Below are 19,539 nucleotides of genomic sequence, written 5' to 3' on the forward strand. Positions count from 1 at the left end.
ATAAACCTGGAGTTGTTCACAGGATTGTCTATTCTGCTTTCTAAGCTTTTAAGTGATACTGTGTGGACTGAGGTGTTAATGAAGCCACTGCCAAGATTCACAAAATCACCCATGCAATTTCACTCTTGGACAAACCCTTAAGCAACAAGGTGCAGATGTTCTCTGAATGGGAAAAGAACAACTATTTCAAGTCATATCACAGAAAATAACACCTGTTTTTTTTTTTTTTTTAAAGTCTCAAGGTCAGTCAACACACCACTACAATCGTTTAGCAGCTTTCACAGAAAATTATTATAATAAATCCAGTGTCACCACTCAGTTGAATGTAAATTACAATTTGGCCTCAGAGCACTGTAATCGTGCAGAGTGGAGAAGAGCTGAATGATTAAGCTGTCTAGACTGTGGCAGAGGGCGGTGTTTTATCATATGGTACTCACAGATATCTCATTGTCCACACCTGGGTAGGTCTAAAACACAGTGACACCATGGAACACACACAGAGAGAGAGAGAGAGAGAGAGAGAAGGAGGGAGGGAAGACAAAAGACAGGAGGAGGAAATGGAAAAGACTTTTAAACCAAAAAAATTCAGGAGACAAAAGGGAAATGATGAGTTAAAAAGGAAAGAAAAACATCAAAGAGGATGAAAGATAACTGAGTGGATCACGCAGTGCGCTACTTGCAGCACATGACCAAGCCAAATGGAAATCATGGAGAGAAAGACAAACATGGACGGGAGCAAAGGGCAAGAAAACAGCTTAGAAGTAGGGGGGTGAGTTGAGAAGGGGGTGGGGTGGGGGGTGTGGGTGAGAGGTTGTGGCCTGTTGGCATTCATACAGAGTTCATTCTGTGCTGCTGGGGTCAAGGCAGGACTCTGCCCAGTAGGAAACCAGTTCGATAGGGACTCGTAGCTGCTGACGTTTGAACGCATTAATCCGACTCCCCTGCGATAAAGTAAGTCAAGGTTAGAGAGGCGTCCCGAACGTCCCGCTGATCTGCCCTCTCCCCCTCCTCCTTTTCAAATCCCTGTCATCTTTTCCAACAGGGATTCAGCTTCTGGAATAAATGACAGGGATTTGGGATGAAGGAGGAATTTCACTGCCAGTGGATGCAAACAATTGGCCTGTTTGTGTTTGAGCAAGGCCTGACGTCAGCAGGAGCGAGCTGGTGGACATCAGTGCCAGCGGGGGCCGAGCCTTTGGAGCCTAGATGTCAGATCAAACCTCTCCTGCCTGAAGATCAGAGGGCCCGCCACGCCGGTGGTACAAACCTGGTACATACAACTTCACGCCAACTTCGCTGGGATATGACTAAAACCACTTTACGGGCACCTCGTGTAAAATACTCGCAGGTTTATTTGCCTTGTTAGCACAATTATATGTTCATAAAATGTATATGGGGGAAAAGGGAAAAAAGCTCATGAGCGTCCAAATGAAAATTTACAACCTCTTCTCTCCTGCTATTGGCTTTCTGTAGTGGCGTGGCATGGCAGCAGTAGTGACACTCGTGCCATCTGGACCAAATTGAAAATTTTGCGGTTCTTCTGTGTGTTTTTTGTCTGTGACGTGCACTCACGTTGATGACAGAGTCCTTGAACTTGATGTGGAGCCTGTAGTTAGAAATGGCAATGATGGCTTCATCGGCACAGCCAAGATATTCCACCCCTTCCCCCTGAAGAACTGGGAATGGCACCTGTAGGGACACAAACAACAAAATGTTTTAGTCTGCGCTGCAAAAACATGACACCAGCACCTGTTTACAGTCGGGCTTCATTATGTCTGCTGTGCGGATAATCATAACATCCACAGTCTATTTTTAAAGCTGTGCTCTGTGTTGTCCACGCTGGTTCTCATTATTAAAGATATAAATACAAAACTCCGCAATCATGCTCGTAGCTCCGTCTGGCTGTACTCGGGCACAGAGGTACAGTCACAGGACATGAATGTCTGCACCACATTTGCACATTTCATGACAATCCATCCAAAAGCTGTTGAGGCTTTTTACTCAGATCCCAAATGTCAACCTCATTGTGGTGTGAGGTCACAGGTCAGAGTAGACGTTGGCATATCACACTTGATACGGAAAAACTTTGAGCTACTAGTCGGAGCATCAAAAAAAAAAAAAGGCTCCATAAACGTCTGAAAAAATAAAATATCAAATAGTTGTTGATATATATCAACATTGACCAGTGGTAGACATTGCTATCCCTTTAGCCACACTGCTAGCATCGCTAAAATCATTCTAACTAGTCAACAGTAAACTTTGACTTTACTTCTTTAATTAGATCATTTCTGATTTTGAATAACTTTGTTATTTAATAGTGCACTTTATTCAGATGAGGATCAGTACAGCTGCTTTGCACTAAGACAAAATTTAACACTGATCCATTTTTGAACTTTTGTAGAACCACTCTAGTGTCGTTTATTAAAACTTAAATCAAACTGGCAACAGCATTAAAATACGCAGTGCTAAACAAAACCAACTGCCCACTGGAAGCTAAACTCGCACTGACTGAGAAAAAGGGAGATGAGAAACTCTGCATGTGTTACTGTCCAATTAGTTCATAGTAGTTTTACAGAAGGACCTTTGTGAGTGCAGAGGGCTTGTTGGTGAGGCTGAGTGAGCAGGCAGACAAGAGGCAGGACTGGGAGGGAGGCTGTCTCCACACTGCTGACGGTACAGTGAGGGAACCCAAACTGTCCATTAACGTTCTTACTTGGACCCATTTTATTACAGACACAGCCAAGGCCGGGCTTTGGCTGCAACGAGACCCCTACATTAAGATAATTGGTTCCCAACAGAGGTTAAAAGAACACATTTTTCAATTCTTTCTGAGGCAGGGCATCAGCTTTAAAAGCCGACCACGTGGAAGAGACGCACAGCTACATTTGCCAGCATCTAAGTGATTTCATATAAAAATGGAGACGTACAACCGATTTCACAGCGGCCGATTTCTCACTGACAACTCTGAGTTATTGTACTGATGACTTTTCTTTTTCAATCACCTTGCATAAAACACTCCTCCTGGCCGATGTGAAGCAGTAAAGCCTGTTGGGATATTATTACTCGGACATCACCGTCTCCCATCTGACAAAATGAGGATTGTGTTATGCTCATGCATTCTTCACTTGCATGACCTCCTCACACTTCAGTTTTTCTTAGTGTTCTTTCTCAGTGTTCTTCTGCGTGTGCTGCTGTTACTGCTGGCTGCTAAAACATAATCATAATCATTGGGGAACATGAATAACGACCCGGCTCTGGTTGTGTAGTTGCTGGGAGTGAGGACAACAGTGTTGCTTAGAGACAACATTACCTCATCCTGCATTAGCATGCAATGCTGAGTCACGCAGAGGAGCACCCACTGGTGCATGTTAAAAGAGGACATGCAGCCAGGCAGATGGGGGATTATGGTGAGATGTCAGCAAATCAGGCTCACTTGAAACAACATTAGCCCACATGGTTAAAAGCACAGCCTTTATTAAAGCAGGGCCCACGAGCTGGATGTGACTGACAGATAAATACAGGTCAACATCTAAGAAGAGATAAAACATAAAGAATCTAAAATAAAACAAAACTATTCTTGTCTTTTTAAAAGGAATATTAATGATTGGCAAAAGGTCAAAAGCTGTCAGCGCATCCGAGTGTCGATGACTCTTGGTCCAGAGAGCTTATGTTAAAAAAAAAGAAAAAAAACCCTGACATGTACCGCTGCACCTGCTGTTGCTCATCTCTAACTGAAAATGTGTGCGTGAGCCCGGACAGGAGGCATGATGAGGCGAAAGAGTACAGCTTAAGCTGGGAAATGGAGCACATAGTATCTGCACTCAGACACCATCAGAGCCAAATATAGGCAGCAGTCCCCTTGGCACCCCGCACTACGACTTCTAAAAAGTGGAATATTTAAAATGCGACGGCTGTAACTCAACTTTAAAGTGACTGGCACAAAAACAGAGAACTGACGCTGTTGATAGTGACAGAAAAAGCTGTAGATTTAGTTTTATAGTAGAAAAACTGAGAAAAAAGGGAAAAGCTTAATCAAAAGCATTTTTGCATTTGTCATGAGACAGGGAACGTAGCCAGTTTGCATTGAGCACTACTGCCTGAACAGCAGCAGAAGTGACAACGTGCAACGACTGAGTCTGTGCGCTGCTCTGCTGTGGAACAGACCAACATGTCCTGCTGAGAGTGCCATAGCTAACGTGCTGCACAGACCGGGAGCTGCATTAAACAAGCTGTGCTCCAAAAGTGGGTGCATGAGTCACCGGCAGCGAATGCAGCAGAAGATACTGTGTCACGTTTCCTCTATGAGGCCTTCAGCGGCAGAATTATAAAAAAAGGAGGGAGGGAGGGAGGGGAAAAGAGAGAGGAAGAGAGAGAGAGGGAGCGCTGAAAGACCCATGAATAACACTCTCTGACTTGTGAGTCGTGACTTCCGCTTCAAGCAGCCTGTCTGTGAGGACATGCACGTGTGCAAATGCACACTCAGAACTCAAAGCATGCACCGCGGCTCTCACGCACACAAGAGGAAAAGCAGCAGGGTATTGAATATGGTGGGGAATGCCTGTAATTTGCCTGCAGGAACACTGTGTTAAGAGACATCAGCTGTCAGTGAAACTATGGGAGTGCACAAAGAAAAACACAAAAGCAGAGACACAATGAGTGACTGCATGTGTATGTGTGTGTGTGTGTGTGTGTGTGTGTGTGTGTGTGTGTCAATGGAGGGGGAGGGGAAGTAAAAGACTGCAGAAATAGAAAATGTTGCAAGGTGACTAAAATGAGAATAATTACAAAGTGTAATTATAAGTGCCCTCCGGTTCCTCAGCTTAAGATTCAGCCTCAAAACTTTCCATTCTTCTCACACTGCTTCTCAGGAATTAAAGGAACAGAGAGTCTTTTTGAAAACACACGATAATAATAACAATTATAACAATATTAATAATGAACACTTTTGAACAGGTTGATAGCCCCTGCAGTTCACTGCAGCCCGAGTGGAAAACGTGCTCCACTTGAAAACCACAAAAAAAGAGAAACAACAGATAGTGACCCCAGGCTGAGCAAATCCCTCCTCCCTCCACTTTTCCTTTGTCTAGTTCTCCAGACACATGATGCTCGGCTCCATTAACCATCAGACAGCCACAGAGCACAGACCCAACACCATGGAGGGCACAGCGCAAGTTGCCCATCACAATTTTGCTACTGGCATCTTCACTGTGGAAGAGACTTACAAATCCTTCTCACTTCAATGACTTAAATGCTTTTTATCTTCCCCGTCCTTCATCTGCTACAGTGACTTCTGCTTATTTCAGTGGAACAACGTGGGATAATGTATTCCTCTATAGTTCTCAAACCTCCAAAGTAATTTTTTTGTTGTTGTACTTAACCAAGTTGGTCTTGAAGGCACTGATAAATTGTGCAATTTTATAGGTCGATAACATGTAAATAATGACAATAAAATAGGGGTTTCAACCTGATGCAGAGCCAGTAATAGTGTTGTATGGGTGGTAGCGTCTACGGTCAGCCAGTGCAGTTTGATGTTGGAAGGACATGTGGATTTACGTACACATATCAAGCATATTACATTTTATTTATGTAATAGTGCAGATGTATTTTACACATAATCTGATCTTTGTGTTTTTTATTTCCTTGGTTTAAAAAGCAAAGAAATGTCACACTCTGGTCAACCAGAGAACACTGTAAACACAGTCTAAATATCTGAGGCTGTTCACTCATGTGGCTTTTTTTTCCTGTCAGTGTGAGAGCCACCCATGTAAAAACCCTTTGCTCCTCCAGTCCTTTCATACCGTACATACACACAAGCTTTTTAAACATTTTCAACCTCCTGCTTTCAAAACTTTTCCTCTGCTCTTGTTAAGGCGTTGCATCTGAATGTAGGAGACTAATTCTGAATCTATGTGTTTCTTTTAGAAGTATGAAGGTCTTATCTGTACCGAGCGTGGGCAGTGGCTGCATTCAAATGCAAATATTTTGTTATCCACCAGTTTAGCTAATTAACTTTTTCCCCATGTTGAACACCGATAAGGTAAAACATGGCAGAGCAATGACAAAAATGTTCTCCTTTACTCCAGTGTCATCATCTCCTTCAGCGTCTGGCCTCAGGCCTGCAGAGTTGTGACTCTTGCAGTAATATCTTGGCAGTCACGAGACGCCACTCCCCATACCACCAAGCTACGTCAGGGTGTTTCAGAGGAACCAGGGCTTCGACATGAGGTCACATCTGAAAGTTGTCTGCCTCTCAGACATGGAGCTTGGTGTCAGAACAGATGGAGGTGCGGTATAGAGCTGTAGTTTTCAAGGGTTGATGAAGACCGTTCATCTCACCTGAAGGCTTTCATCCTCCTTCACCAGCTCCTTCTGGGGGAACAGGTCCTTGGCCTTGATGTACTCCAGACTGGGAGGCCCCTCTTCACCCTGTCACACACAGACACAACGCAGAGGTCGTCAGATAAATACTTCTGTCATATTGAGCTAATACAGTGCAATGATGGCAGTGTCAGACCACAAGGAAGTACACTGACAAGGCCAAAAAAAAAATTCAGTAAAATCAGACACGGGAGTTCATGTTCTGTGTTTTCGTACTGAGCGTTCATCAGTGTGGTAAGATACATGCCAGGTGGAATTTCACAATCCCCACCAGCCGACTCACAGACATCACGTAGCAGATTAAATATTGACTACTAGAGATCCAAAATTCCTTTTTAATAGGGGGCACACGACCTTGTGTTAGGTCACTGAGGCAATCTATTTGAAATGTTTACCAATTGATCCTAACCAGCCTATTCCCCGATTGATTAATAATAATAATGCTGTAGGAAGAATCCGACTTTGACGTATTTATATTGTTTGCTTTGGCACTCTGCCAGTAGTTATTGCATATGCAAATGATAGACAGAAGTGGGCAGCAGACACCAAAACCCTGCAGACTTTGTGACTGGGTGTTACAGTCTTGAGCAAATAAAGATACTGGGACTTAGTAAAGTATTTGACAGACGTGACCAGTTTTTCATGAGGCACTGTCATTAATGTCTAGAGAGATTTTTAATATCCAATAACCAAATACAAACTTAATTTAATGTGGCATTTCTTATGGCTGCTGATTAATGAATGCAAATGGAGCCTTATCAAGTGCGCACCTGTTATAACGGAGGGTTGGCTAAAATTAGACCGCAACACCTCGAGAAGCAGCAGAGAGAAGAATGAGAGAGGAACAAAGAGGGCAGTCAACCCTGTCCTTCAGCTTCTGTGCCTCTGTCCTCTGAAGTATGACCTGATGTAAGTGTTTGCTCAATCACTGGAGAGAGAGAGGGGTAAAAACTAATCAAAGGATCAAAGTGGAGGACATGCCCACGCCCTTTAAAATCCGCCGCATTTAAATGTATATCGGTATCCAGATTTTGAGTGTCATCCTTGTTTTGTATACGAGATGTGATTTATAAATTGAACACTGTATATATATATGATATGTGACTAACATTATCTAGATTTCTGATCGTCTGCTGTGACATGTGCAGGCATGTCCTTCACCCCACATCCAGCCCGTCTCTGTCATTTCTGCTGCAACTGAGTCACCTCAGCGGTTGGGGACAAACCCAGTTTGGTTTCTGGCGGCCTGAAAGTGGCTACCTTTACTGCTCTGCTGGATTTGGTGTCTCCATCCGAGTATGACCGTATATCGATGCTGTTTCTTAATGAAAACAGATATGGAGCCCCCGAAGGGGCAACAGAAGGAGGCAGAATGCATTCATCTGTGGTTTATTTCAGTGGACCACGTCCACACACTCAGGCTGGTCTCCAGGACAAAGGACACAGCAAAATGTCACATATTTTAGTGGGAAACTCGCTGATGTCTGACCAAGCAGACCTCCCGCCATGTTTACAGTCATTACATCTGTCAACCAAAGGTCCAAGCTGGTGATTAAACCACAGAATAAGCATACCACCCATTGGGTTGACTGGTAACAGATGGAGACAGTGTCCCTACAGTGACAACCCTTCTCCTACAAGCAACTGACATGTCACTAGCATGGGGATCATAAGAATATGACAGCCAAAGCATCATTTATCAGCTTCAGTGACTTTGAAGTTTTGACAGAGGCTCGATCTACAGTGCACATCTATAGGCTCAGAAATAGAGAAAAAGCTTACTGCTGACATGACATATGCACCTTTGAATGTGAAGGAAGAGTACTGTTAGCTATTCAGAAAGCAGCATCAACAACTACTAATTACAATTTGTTGGAAATTTACCAATTTCAAACAATAAAATGTTTAAAAATGTATGAGTTCAAACTATTTTGATAAAATAAATAAAAGTAAACTCAGCATCTTTGCGTATTTTGGAAGGTTGGTCGGACAAAACGAGGAGTAGGAAGATGCTGCCGCAAAATATAAAAAGGACATTTTACAGGCAAAACAATCAATAGTGAAAATAATTAGCAGCTTAATAGATAATGAAAATAATCATTAGCTATAGCCCTAAATCGAAGTATAGCAAGGACACAGTACAGGTCCAGATCTCAGTGTCAATTGGTTGGAGAACTGTTCGCTGCTGCCTTTGTATTGATGGATTATTATAGGTATGGCAAGTGTGTGTGTGTGGGAGAGATTAACACAATAAATCACCACAGGCTACCTGCTACTGCTACACCATAAACTGTTACACCGCTGAGTGTTCAACTGTTTCTCACTGTAAAATATTGCATTTAAAAGTCAAACAGTGGTGCAAGAAAATCATCATTAACATGCCTCAACTTCAGACTAGCAAACTTGTCTGAACTCCTCCAACTCCCTCTGCAATGCAACGCCACTAATCTCTTGACCTCTGACCTGAGTCTGCCTTCGACATCAGACTGACGAGGCAGCTGCGCGTCATCAATTTGACTTATTTTCACCTGAGAATGGGCGGACAGTGACAGTGGCCATCAGTCAGAGGTACCCTGCGAGGGCTGGGTGATTACAGGTTGATCTAACACACTGTTGCCGGGCAGTCTGAAGCGCCAGCCTGCCATCCAGGCACAGACCCGCTGGCCTTCTCTGAGGGAATAAAGTTTACCGTGGCGTGTCAGACAGCTGCCGTAAATTACTTGAGAAACTATCGTCATAGAGTCTCCCACTCAGAAACTCACTGCCAGTCACTAGAGAGGAACATTAACTCAATATGTACAAACACACACGTCTCCATGACTTCAGAAGACATTACACTGACTTTCACTAATTAATTAATTTCCTGCTACTTGCCTAACACTCAGCTTTAGCTGAACCTAAACTTACACTAAGCTTAACACTTGAATTTAATGGGGCCTTGCCTTTTTCCCCATAAGCAAGACAATCCCCATGTATAAACAGATTTAGGTCCCCACAACATGGGTAATACCGGAACGACACACACACACGTCAATAATCCATCCACTCCCTTGTTCCAATACATCTTCTGCTGCACTACCTGGTAGATCCTTGGCACCATTTACTCAGTTCTCTCATGGAGCAGTCCTGACGTTGCACTCCTGGGACGCCTGCTAGAACACAGTGTACTTTCAAGGCAAAAAAAAAAAATAGCTGACTAAAAGTTGTGTAGATGTCGTACTGCCCCGTGAATCCAAGACACAGTCTATGAACACAGGCTGGCGTATACGGATGCGTTGTTGGTGATAAACATGAAACATCAGAAAGAAGAGACTCCCGGTTGTTCACCTGACAAGTTTTTGTGGCAGCTTCAACAGACAAAAGGACAGAAAATGTCAAGTAAAGTAAAACATAGGCTGAGCTGCATTACAGCACAGACATCGGTATAGCAGCGTTAGGAGGAAGATTTTCATAAGTCCCTCCTCACGGCAGATAACACTTAAACAAGACAGGGCTTAAAACTCTGTCATTACATTGGCAAACAAACGCAGGCAGGGAGGCACTTCTGTCTTCTGATTTCTGGTCCATTGCATGGTGTCCAGACAATCAGCTTACAGAAGATTAAAGGAAAAGGGAAATGCTCTCACTTCCTACCGACTCACAAAGATGGAGCACAGCTTGTCCTGTGCCCAACACGTTTTTGCTTTGTCACTGCTGTGAGCCTGCACACCCTCCCCCACCTTTGTCCAACGAGCAATCAAAAAGCTGGAGCTGACAGGCATGCGCACACACACACACACACACGTACACACACACACATACGCCTCCGCACATCTATCAAATATAAATGTCAGGGTTGATAGCACATGCAATGTCTTGATAACATGTATTGCCATATCAGCTAGCACAGCTCCAGTGTAGCTGATTAAAACGTGTGTATGTGGTGTAAAAACATGCAGGGTTCATTTTTACTACACTGAAATAAAGTTGTAATTGTCTGATGAAAACACGTTTGAGTGACTGTTTCCAGGGAAAACTATCTCCAGGGATTTCTGCACGTGTGTGAATGGAGAAATGAACAAAACTGACAGCATGAAGGTGGAATAGGTAGAGAAAAAGACAGTGGCACTGTCTTCATGAATAAGTGTCTGGTTGCCATGGATACAACAACCTCTTTTTAGAGCCCGAGTCGCTTTCTCTCTGAAGCTTTGGGAAACAATTTGCTGTCCTTACTCACCAGATTATTTACTTAATCTGACCGAGGTTTTGTCCTAGAGATGTGCAGATTAGAGAATCGCTACATGATGCAAAGGTGACCTCCTCAATATGTGGGCTACATGCACTTATTTACTGTTTTGGACATATTAAATGAGGCAGGCACAGGTAAGGACATTGTTTAAATTGCAGAGATTGACCCAAATGCGCTGCCACAGAGGAGGGAAAGGACAAGGGCGGATGGAAACACAGGAAGCAAGGACAGGGGGGGAATGAAAATCACCAAATACGAGCTGAAAACAACCAAAACAAAAGATATTCTCTGCTGAGAGTCCGGTTAGGACTAGGCATCAGTCAAGATCAAGGATGGCAGAGTATGACGAATCTCTTTTAATGCATTTCTTTCTCCCTGCCCTCACTCCGACTTAATATTTCATAGACCACCATGTTCTAAATGATCAGTCCCATTTTAGGCTCATAACAGAGCTGCGCTCCGACAGCTGAGGGAATGAGGCAGAGCCAGGGTTTTCTATAATAAGCAGAAGTTATCTGAAACATATATAAAGTTGGAGAGTCAGAGTCAGAACAGGTCTTTCTATGTAGAGATATTTAAAGTGCTCATTCCTCGGCGATGTAACGAACAGGTGACAATATAGGTCTTCTCCAAACATTAGGATGGAAGGAAAATAGACAGCAAAGAGAGATTCGTGTGGGAACAGACAAAGACTTTGGGCTGTTGATTCTGAGAAAACAGCAGAAAGTGTCAGCTAAGCATCACTTAACCCTTTGAATACTCTTCTTCTGAGTAAAAAAATCCAACCTGCTCTGCCTCATTTCACTGACTCCAGTCCGCTGTCAGGACGCTGTGGTCATGACAGCTTCCTTAGCATCACAACACACTGACTGTCACCTGCTGTGTACATGTTTTATGGCTGTCACCGCCTTGGTGTCATGCAGTGTGGTGAGGCCCAACACCAGACTCTTCACAGGTACCAACGAGGGTGCAACAAGGTAAACGACCTGAAGCAAATCCCCAAAAAGCTTTTGGCTGTACTTATACTTTTGATTCGTTTAGCTGGTGGGTATAATAGAATCTGAGTCATAGAAAAAATCTTAACCAATTCAATTAGTGCTTTTTATGGCTCCATTTAGCGCAGACAACATATCACAGAGGCAGATAAACATGATATATTGGAACAGTAACACAAGATGTTTTTTCCGCAGCTGAATCACAACAATAGCGCCGGTGATGAAAACTTGGCACAGTCCTGCAGCCGCCTCTTCCACATGAGGAGACTGACAGAGCTGTGATCCACTGAAGTAAGAGAGGAACCTGGACACTAAATTATACAGACACTGACGCAGAAGAAGAACTGCTGACTCAGCTGCACTACAGACATATTAAAGAGAGATCATAAATTGTGTAGCGCCTGGTCACAACGTCAATGTCTGCTCACAGAGAAAAGAAAAAGCAGCTGCAGCACTCTTCCTGATCCACCAGATAACTTCACAATGCTTTCTCTGGAAGAGCTAGTGATGGAAATTAGATTAAAGCTTTCTCAATAATAGATGTTGAAAATGTTAACATCATTCAATATCGTCTATACATAGTAGGTCTAACTCAGTGCCTGTTGCACAAGACATTAACTCTTTAAGGTTTAGCTTATGATGATTTCTATTTAGCAGCCCTGCTGCTATTGTCTGATCATTGTTAGTCATGTTAGCAACATGGCTCTGTGGACGGCAATGGCTGTGTGTTGGTCTGTCCATCTCTTTGGTTCAAACTGAAACATCTCAACAACAACTTACAGCCATGAAACACTGTGTCAAACATCCTGAATCATATTTACTTTGATGATCAGCTGATACTCAAAATTGAAATGTGTCCATTACTTTTGGTTTATAAATAAATACTTTTCCCTCAGCCTCAGCTGTACCTTGTGTTTAGTGATAATTAGCAAATGTTAACATGCTAACACAATAAGCTAAGAGACTGAACATGGTAAACACTATACCTGCTAAACATCAGCATGTTAGCATTGTTACAGTGAGCTTGGACATTAGCATTTAGCACATTTAGCAGCACAGCCACTAGCAGAGCTGTACATTCATCATCTTGTTATGAAATACATTTCATTACTTATGTCTATTTTATCTATTATTACCCAGTGTCAAACATTTTGTAACCAGTGAGTATTTATTTCAACCTAATGACATATGATTTAGATGGGTGTTTTGTACCACTGACACAGTTATCAGATACTAGTTTTGTCAGTGACAGAATTACTGCAAATCAAATATATGAAGGAGGCTATGGTGTTTTTACCAAGTTTGGAAAGGGTATATTATATTTGTTGGACCAATGATATGGGATGGCAGACAGGTGAATGTGAGAGAATTTACTGTTTGGTTGAAAGAAACACTAGCTGAAAGTTAGCGATTAATGGGCCCAGACAGAGGACCGTGAACATCACTGAAAGGTCGGAAGTTAATTTGTGAACCATTAGATAATTTATGCCCCGAGATGTGAGGCTGAGACCATCCTGTCTTATTCCTAGTCTGTCAACCTTTTCATCATTCTGTGTCCAGACCAAACTGAGAAGAACTCCTCCTCCTCTACATCAGTCATCCTTTCATACCCCTGACAGTATACACCCCAATACCATGACTACTGCACAATGCAGGTTCTCCACTGCAGTGAACACACTACACTGCTCTCAGGCGGTGAGTGCACAATGTGCTCACTCTCAGCAGCACACGGTTTACACACCTTACTCCTGACCCCCCCTCCTCTCCTCCCTGCCAATCAACGCACTGGCAGCTCAGAGCCCTCCATCCCACAGAGTTAAGTAATGACAGCAATAAAAGCTTTTCATCACCACACGCATGAGAAGGCACTGAGGTAATTCAATTATTTGTATGTGGAATCAGTGCCGGTTACTTAATAACTGCAGCGCTCACGTGTGGTGACCAACCCCCCATCCCCCACTGATTGCCAGGCAGGCACACACAAACACACACACACACACACGGCGAGGTCGGTAGGGGAGGGCTTTGATACACACCCATCACAAACAAAAATGAAGGCCAAAATAAAAGCCTGTTGACTTACAAAGCAGTTGAGCATGGAGCAGGACACCCTTCCTGCGAGGCTCATGTCGAGGAGAGGCAGGGCTGTGCCAGGATGACACACAGCCTATGGAGCAGCAGCACGACCAGAGCACGAGGAGCCGGCATAACCATTCTTCTCCCAGCCGGAGCCTCTCCACCCCTCATCCACTCCGAACCCCTCTGCCTGCCACCCCTCTCCCCCTCCACCTTCTGCACGTTCCCCCCCTTCTCAAGAGGTGCTACGGGACAACGCGCCAGTAGTCACAAGCTCTCATTCGGGAACCCACCCCAACCCCAACCCCCCCACCCCCCACCCCAAACCGCTCCCAGCGAGAGGAGAGAGAGAGAGAGAGAGAGAGCACGCTGGCGTCTGAAGACAGCCCCTGTTGCACTGCTGGCAGAAGGATAGTCCAAGAGCAGCGGTCCACCCGATCAGCTGAGTTATGAGTGAGGGGAAAGCGGTGAAAGTGATGAAATGACTGCAGATGTGCCTTCTCAACTGTAGCGAGTGGATGGGGGGGAAACTGCGAGAAGAGAAAGCAGGAGAGAAAGGAAGATAGAGGGAACTGCCTGATGCTAAGCTCCTCCCTCTGCATGCGCATCTACCTCCCTCTCTCACATTCACATGCTCGCACACATTTCTCCCCCCGTCTCCCTCTCATCCCTTCCTCCACCCTTGTTCACCCTTCACCGACATCTCCTCATAAATATGCCTCTCCCTCAGCAATGAGGCGGTAAAGCCTGGAGTGTACCGCCAGCAACCAGAAGATGCTCCGACCGCCATGCAGCGCACCACCTGACATCAACTGCAGCACACCGTAGCGATTGCCCAAGCACACACCGTCAGCTCGTGGCTGTGTGCACAGGCTACGCTGAACACAAAAAACACAACCTCACACACACACAGACGGAGAGCAGAGACACACTCCATCCAGCGGTTGGACAGTATCCCGTCACAAAACCGTTGCTTTGGCAGCAACTGATCTAGTGCAGGAGGAAAATACGTGGCAGAGGACAGAGGAGGGAGGGTGTTGAGCAGAGTGAGTCTATGCGGAGATCTCTGGTGACACAGCATTCTACAGACACAAAACTCTTCCTCTCCCCCCTGTCTCTACGTGTCTTCTTGGCACTGTCCTACACAAGTGCAGTACATCTTTGCACCTAGCATGGGCTGGTCGCAGCACCTTCCTGTGCCTGAAATCAGGGAAGGTCACGGGATGTATGTGGTGTGTACAGTGTCCCATATGCTCCACACGGCCCTTCCCCCTCTCTTGCCCCAATCTCCTCCATGGTAGAGTCGTGACAGCCACTCGCCTTCAACAGTATGACCCCACATTACATAACACGTATAACGGCGTAGCATAGGCTGGATACAGACGCCGCACTATTACAATGGGATTAATTTTACAGGGGTTGGTCCCATAAAGTAATTTCAACATGGTCACATTTTAACGAGATGCATTTTCATGGTGTGGTGTGGGAGGGTTCGTAAATGTAATCCAGGTAAATAAACAACCCAATTCTTCCCTTCTAAATTTCCATTTTACAACTCTCTCTCAAACAGACACACTTCAACGGCTTTGTATAAACCTGCGGTTACTCATACTTCTTCATGACTGCCAGGGAGTGTACAATGTCATCTCTGTCTGTAGAGGTGAACTGATATGTAGGTATTTGCACACATCTACCTATAGTTCATACTGTACTGTGCCTTCCTCTGTAATGCGCAAAATGTCCAGAATAATGTGTAAAATAACAAATGACTACAACTAATGTTATCTCTATTATAGCGCCTTCTTTATATCTATACAGAGGGACATTTCTCTGGAAGCTAAGATAAAACCACCTTCTTTTATAGTACGTGCAGACCAACAAAAATTAAATGAATGAATGGATTTACAGACAAGTCATGTTTTCTGCTGATAGTTAATAAATACAGAACAACTACCGGACACAGTAAAGTAAGAATACATTTTCCAAATCACATATCACGAGGGTCTAGATCACAGCGAGACATTTCAGCATGTCATTCAACCTCACTGCTTCAGCACATTGTCCCTGCGTATCCAGCAGCACAATATCTGCTCTACTCTTCAATTATCGTAAATGAAAAGAAAAAACTACTTGTGACTACATATGTTTTTAATGATAGTAATCTGGCAGTTTAGTTTTCAAGTTAGATGTACAACTGTCCAGTTTTAAAATCAGATGATTTTATAGCATTCATTTATGTACAAACATCTAATTAAATTGTCTTTTGAACACAAAAACAATGCCTATTACCGATTCTCTTGTGTCACACACTCTGAATGTCTGTATATTAGAGCAGAGATCCTTATGCTGCAGGAGGCATGATGCATTACACTCGTGCTGTGTGACTTTGATCTCATCAGATAAATGGACTGCTGCTATAAAATGCACTTCCACAAATCAGGCAGAAGCGTACTGAGAATCATTTATATCACATGATAAACCCGTGACTCCTTTCATTTATTTTCCTCCAGCGAAATAAAGAAGTGAAATAAAGCATTATGAATTACATCGAAGCTCAGTTTGTCAGTGCAGAAATGCTTTAGTGAGCCATCATGGTGAGATGGTAGAAGCTACACCAGCTTGTGTTGTGTTGTTGAGCACCTCTGTCTGAAGCGTTCATTTATTTGAGAAAATCTCCAGCAGACTTTTGAACCCTTTATTCAGACTTTCAGTATAACCTCAGGAGGTAGACCATTCAAAATGATTTCTTTTCAGATTGAACATAAATTTGTGTGAATTACACATATACATATATCTGCTTTGACATTTTACTTCGGTGTAAACCTGTATATGCAATTTGGAGATTTCAAACAATAAACTTTGAATTAAGTGCACAGCTCAGGCTGTCAAATCATTTTCCAAACATTGGGCTTTAAATTCCCCCTTTCTGTCTGAACAGCCCCGCCCGGAACCAGCCACAAAAGTGAGCACCAGATTTGGCCTCCTGTGTCTCACATTTTATTTTAGGAAAGGAGGGCAGCCAGTCACCAATGCAGAGTGTCAGCCTGCAAGTTAACACACAACTATAGAAGGAGGATATAAATAAGATGAGCCATTAGAAAGGATGCGTATACAGAGCTAAACTCTATCCAAACTACAAAATATTTGCATATGGATGTTTCAAGTGTCTGTAAATGCATAGAGTTATTTTTGTGTGTATTTTGTGTGTAATTTGAACTCATACAAGTCATAACCTGCAGTCTACAACATGTGATTTCCAAATCAATTACAGTTATTTTGTGGGTAAAATGGGTTGTAGATGTAAAATGTGTTTTGTTACAGTTAGCTGCGGCAACTCTGACCTATTAGCCTGAAGCAGGATTTAGCTTAACGTAATGCATTAAAAGCATTAAAATGCAGGCTGTCCAATATATTGCTTCCAAATGCTCAGCCATGCAACTTTTGTCCTTTTACTTGTTTTTGATTGGCTGCCAGGCATCCATTAAAAGTTGTATATCAGAACATCTCAAACTGCTCTGGTCAACAGGCTCCGATTAAAAAGAGCCACAAAGTACACTGAACAAAACAACAGCGTTACCATTATCTGGATCAAATGAAAAAGGAGGAAGAGGGAACCAGACACCGACAGCCAGGCCTCGGGAACCAGAGTGAGGTCAAACAGTGTTAGAAGTAAAAGTCCCTTCAAAGAGAGTGACATTCAAATCATTAACAACAACCTCACCCACACCCTCGCTTCTGGTGTGTGGTCAGTGCATTTAAAACAACAACAACAACAACAACAACAACAACAACAACAACAACAACAAACCTGCACACACATCCAGGTGACTTAATCCTTATGTAAGAAGGTGACATCATATGGGGCAGTAACACAGAAAAAAAAACACCCATCTTTGCAAAGCACACTAACTTCTCTCTTGCTAGTTTGGCACAACCCCTACAAGGTAGCATTACAGTGCATTGTGGGTACTGAGGGCAGGGTAAAATAACCCCATTGTCCTCGTTTCCATGATCGCATTATCCTGCTAACAATATGGCAGCATGAGTGGACAACAGCATGAACTCAATACTTCCCGTTTTGTTTCAGCGCAAAAGCTGGAGGCTGGGAAGCAATTAAACACTGCTTCAGAAGACGGGATTAAAAGGATCATATTACCTGTGGAACAAACTGCTGGAACAAATGTCGCACAATCCTACCTGAGAAAATTAACCCGTAGATCAACAGCAGCTGAGGGCAGGTAATATCATTAGCTGTGGCCACAGAGCATCAGACCTGACAAAATGACAGCTGCGAAATCATGTTGCACAAATGCTACAACAACTCAATTTCAAATATGAGTTTTGCTGATCTCCAGTGATTCCAGTGTTCAGTGCACCTTATGTCACTGTTTGAGTTTGGTTACAAGTGCAACAGAGCAAACTTCTGACCACACCCAGCCGCACCCAAAGAGAGGGGTCAGTGAAAAGATGCTTTTCACAAACACATAAAAACTGAACTTCAACACAGGACTAGCTCACTTCTCATTTTATGTGCCTCAGTGAGTTCATTATTTGTTCTTCAGCTCTGTCATCAATTAAGCCCAGAGCTAAACCGTGTGTCCCACAAAAAGGCTGAGAGCTGGGCATGTGGCCACGGTGGCATTCTGTAGACCCAGCTGACCAGAACCTCGGGACACACATGCTCCTGTTACACTTCCTATCTCTGTCCCATAAAAGCTGGGCCCATTAGTTTCAGGAGGAATTTCTCACTGCTTCCTGTCTCTCATGGCTGAGGTACATTCACTGTGTGTTCACAGAGGAAGAGCAAACAGACAAAAGATATTTTGGATATCCTATGCTAAAATTGCAGAAGATTATGCATTTAACACCTCATTTGAAAAGCCTTGCACATCTATAAAGTGCAGCCTGCATGGCTCATGTTAAATGTCAGTAGAGTTGTGAACTACAAATAGTCTTGCATCTTGCACATTATATTTGCTAAGCTTCAGTTTAATTATAACCCTCAGGCTCACAACTGCAGCATGATGAGACAAACCACATGAAATCTAAGAGTCAGCACTCAGATTCTAACAGAGGTGCATGTAGCAACTTGAAGCGGCACAATAATTTCCTTATCTTTTTGCACACATTACTTTCATGGTTAAGTTACATAATACAAAAACTATTTAGTCTGAGTTTTGCTTCAGAACTGAACAGCCAGTAGCATCCACTAGAGGGCAATAGGGACAGATCTCTACCCAATACCTTACCTACTTCTGTTACACCTTCACCACTCAACTAAACAACAACATGGAGCTGTACAGGAGACATGTGGCAGTCATCAAACATCTAACATCTGTTCCTGCTACACAGCAGTTTAACTGAAGCAGCAGCACGTTCCTGAATGAAACAAACAGTGCAATAAAACCGTAACCCTGCTGAGAAAACTACTTATGAAGTGTAGAGAGATGCTGCCTGGGGTCGATCTACTTTCACTCACTCCACAAATCCCTGTTTAGAGATGACCATGGCTAATTTGTTATGTCCAGGCATTTATCTGCATGTTTGTCAATTACAAAAGAATCCACCTGTAAAGCAGCAGGAGTCGCTACTGCAGCAACAAATACATGGTCCCACACTGGCTTCCCACCCAAAAACATGGCCATGTGTTTGTTAGCATGCATGAGCAAGCTGGAGGTACTGCTTCATGTTTCTGTGATGGGAAAACTTGTGTGGTTTTAACATTTTCATCTTTACCATGACCTAAAGAACAAATTTTTTTTATTGCACCTGCATTTAATAAACTAGAGCACAGACTTTTCATCACTGAAGTGGAATTTCTGAGAGAAATTCATTGTTTCTGTATTCTTAATAGACCAATAT

General features: G+C 43.4%; 1 protein-coding gene across 5 annotated transcripts in view; it reads right to left on the reverse strand.

Moving 5' to 3' along the window:
* mtmr4 (myotubularin related protein 4) overlaps window positions 1–19,539 on the reverse strand; it is a 46,993-nt gene that overhangs the window by 19,709 nt on the left and 7,745 nt on the right. For 2 of the 5 annotated variants that reach the window (XM_022745789.1, XM_022745791.1), the window contains exons 3-5: window positions 6,337–6,426; window positions 1,573–1,689; window positions 438–467 (exon numbers count right to left, since the gene is read on the reverse strand). In XM_022745789.1, the coding sequence (XP_022601510.1) occupies window positions 438–467; window positions 1,573–1,689; window positions 6,337–6,426 (237 nt within the window). Of the gene's footprint in view, window positions 1–437; window positions 468–1,572; window positions 1,690–6,336; window positions 6,427–9,457; window positions 9,496–13,684; window positions 13,834–19,539 lie in introns of those variants that run through there. The other 3 variants (XM_022745786.1, XM_022745787.1, XM_022745788.1) reach the window with 3 other exon arrangements.

This window comes from Seriola dumerili, unplaced genomic scaffold (assembly GCF_002260705.1).
Source record: "Seriola dumerili isolate Sdu_G_001 unplaced genomic scaffold, Sdu_1.0 BDQW01000091.1, whole genome shotgun sequence".
Lineage (NCBI taxonomy): Eukaryota > Metazoa > Chordata > Actinopteri > Carangiformes > Carangidae > Seriola > Seriola dumerili.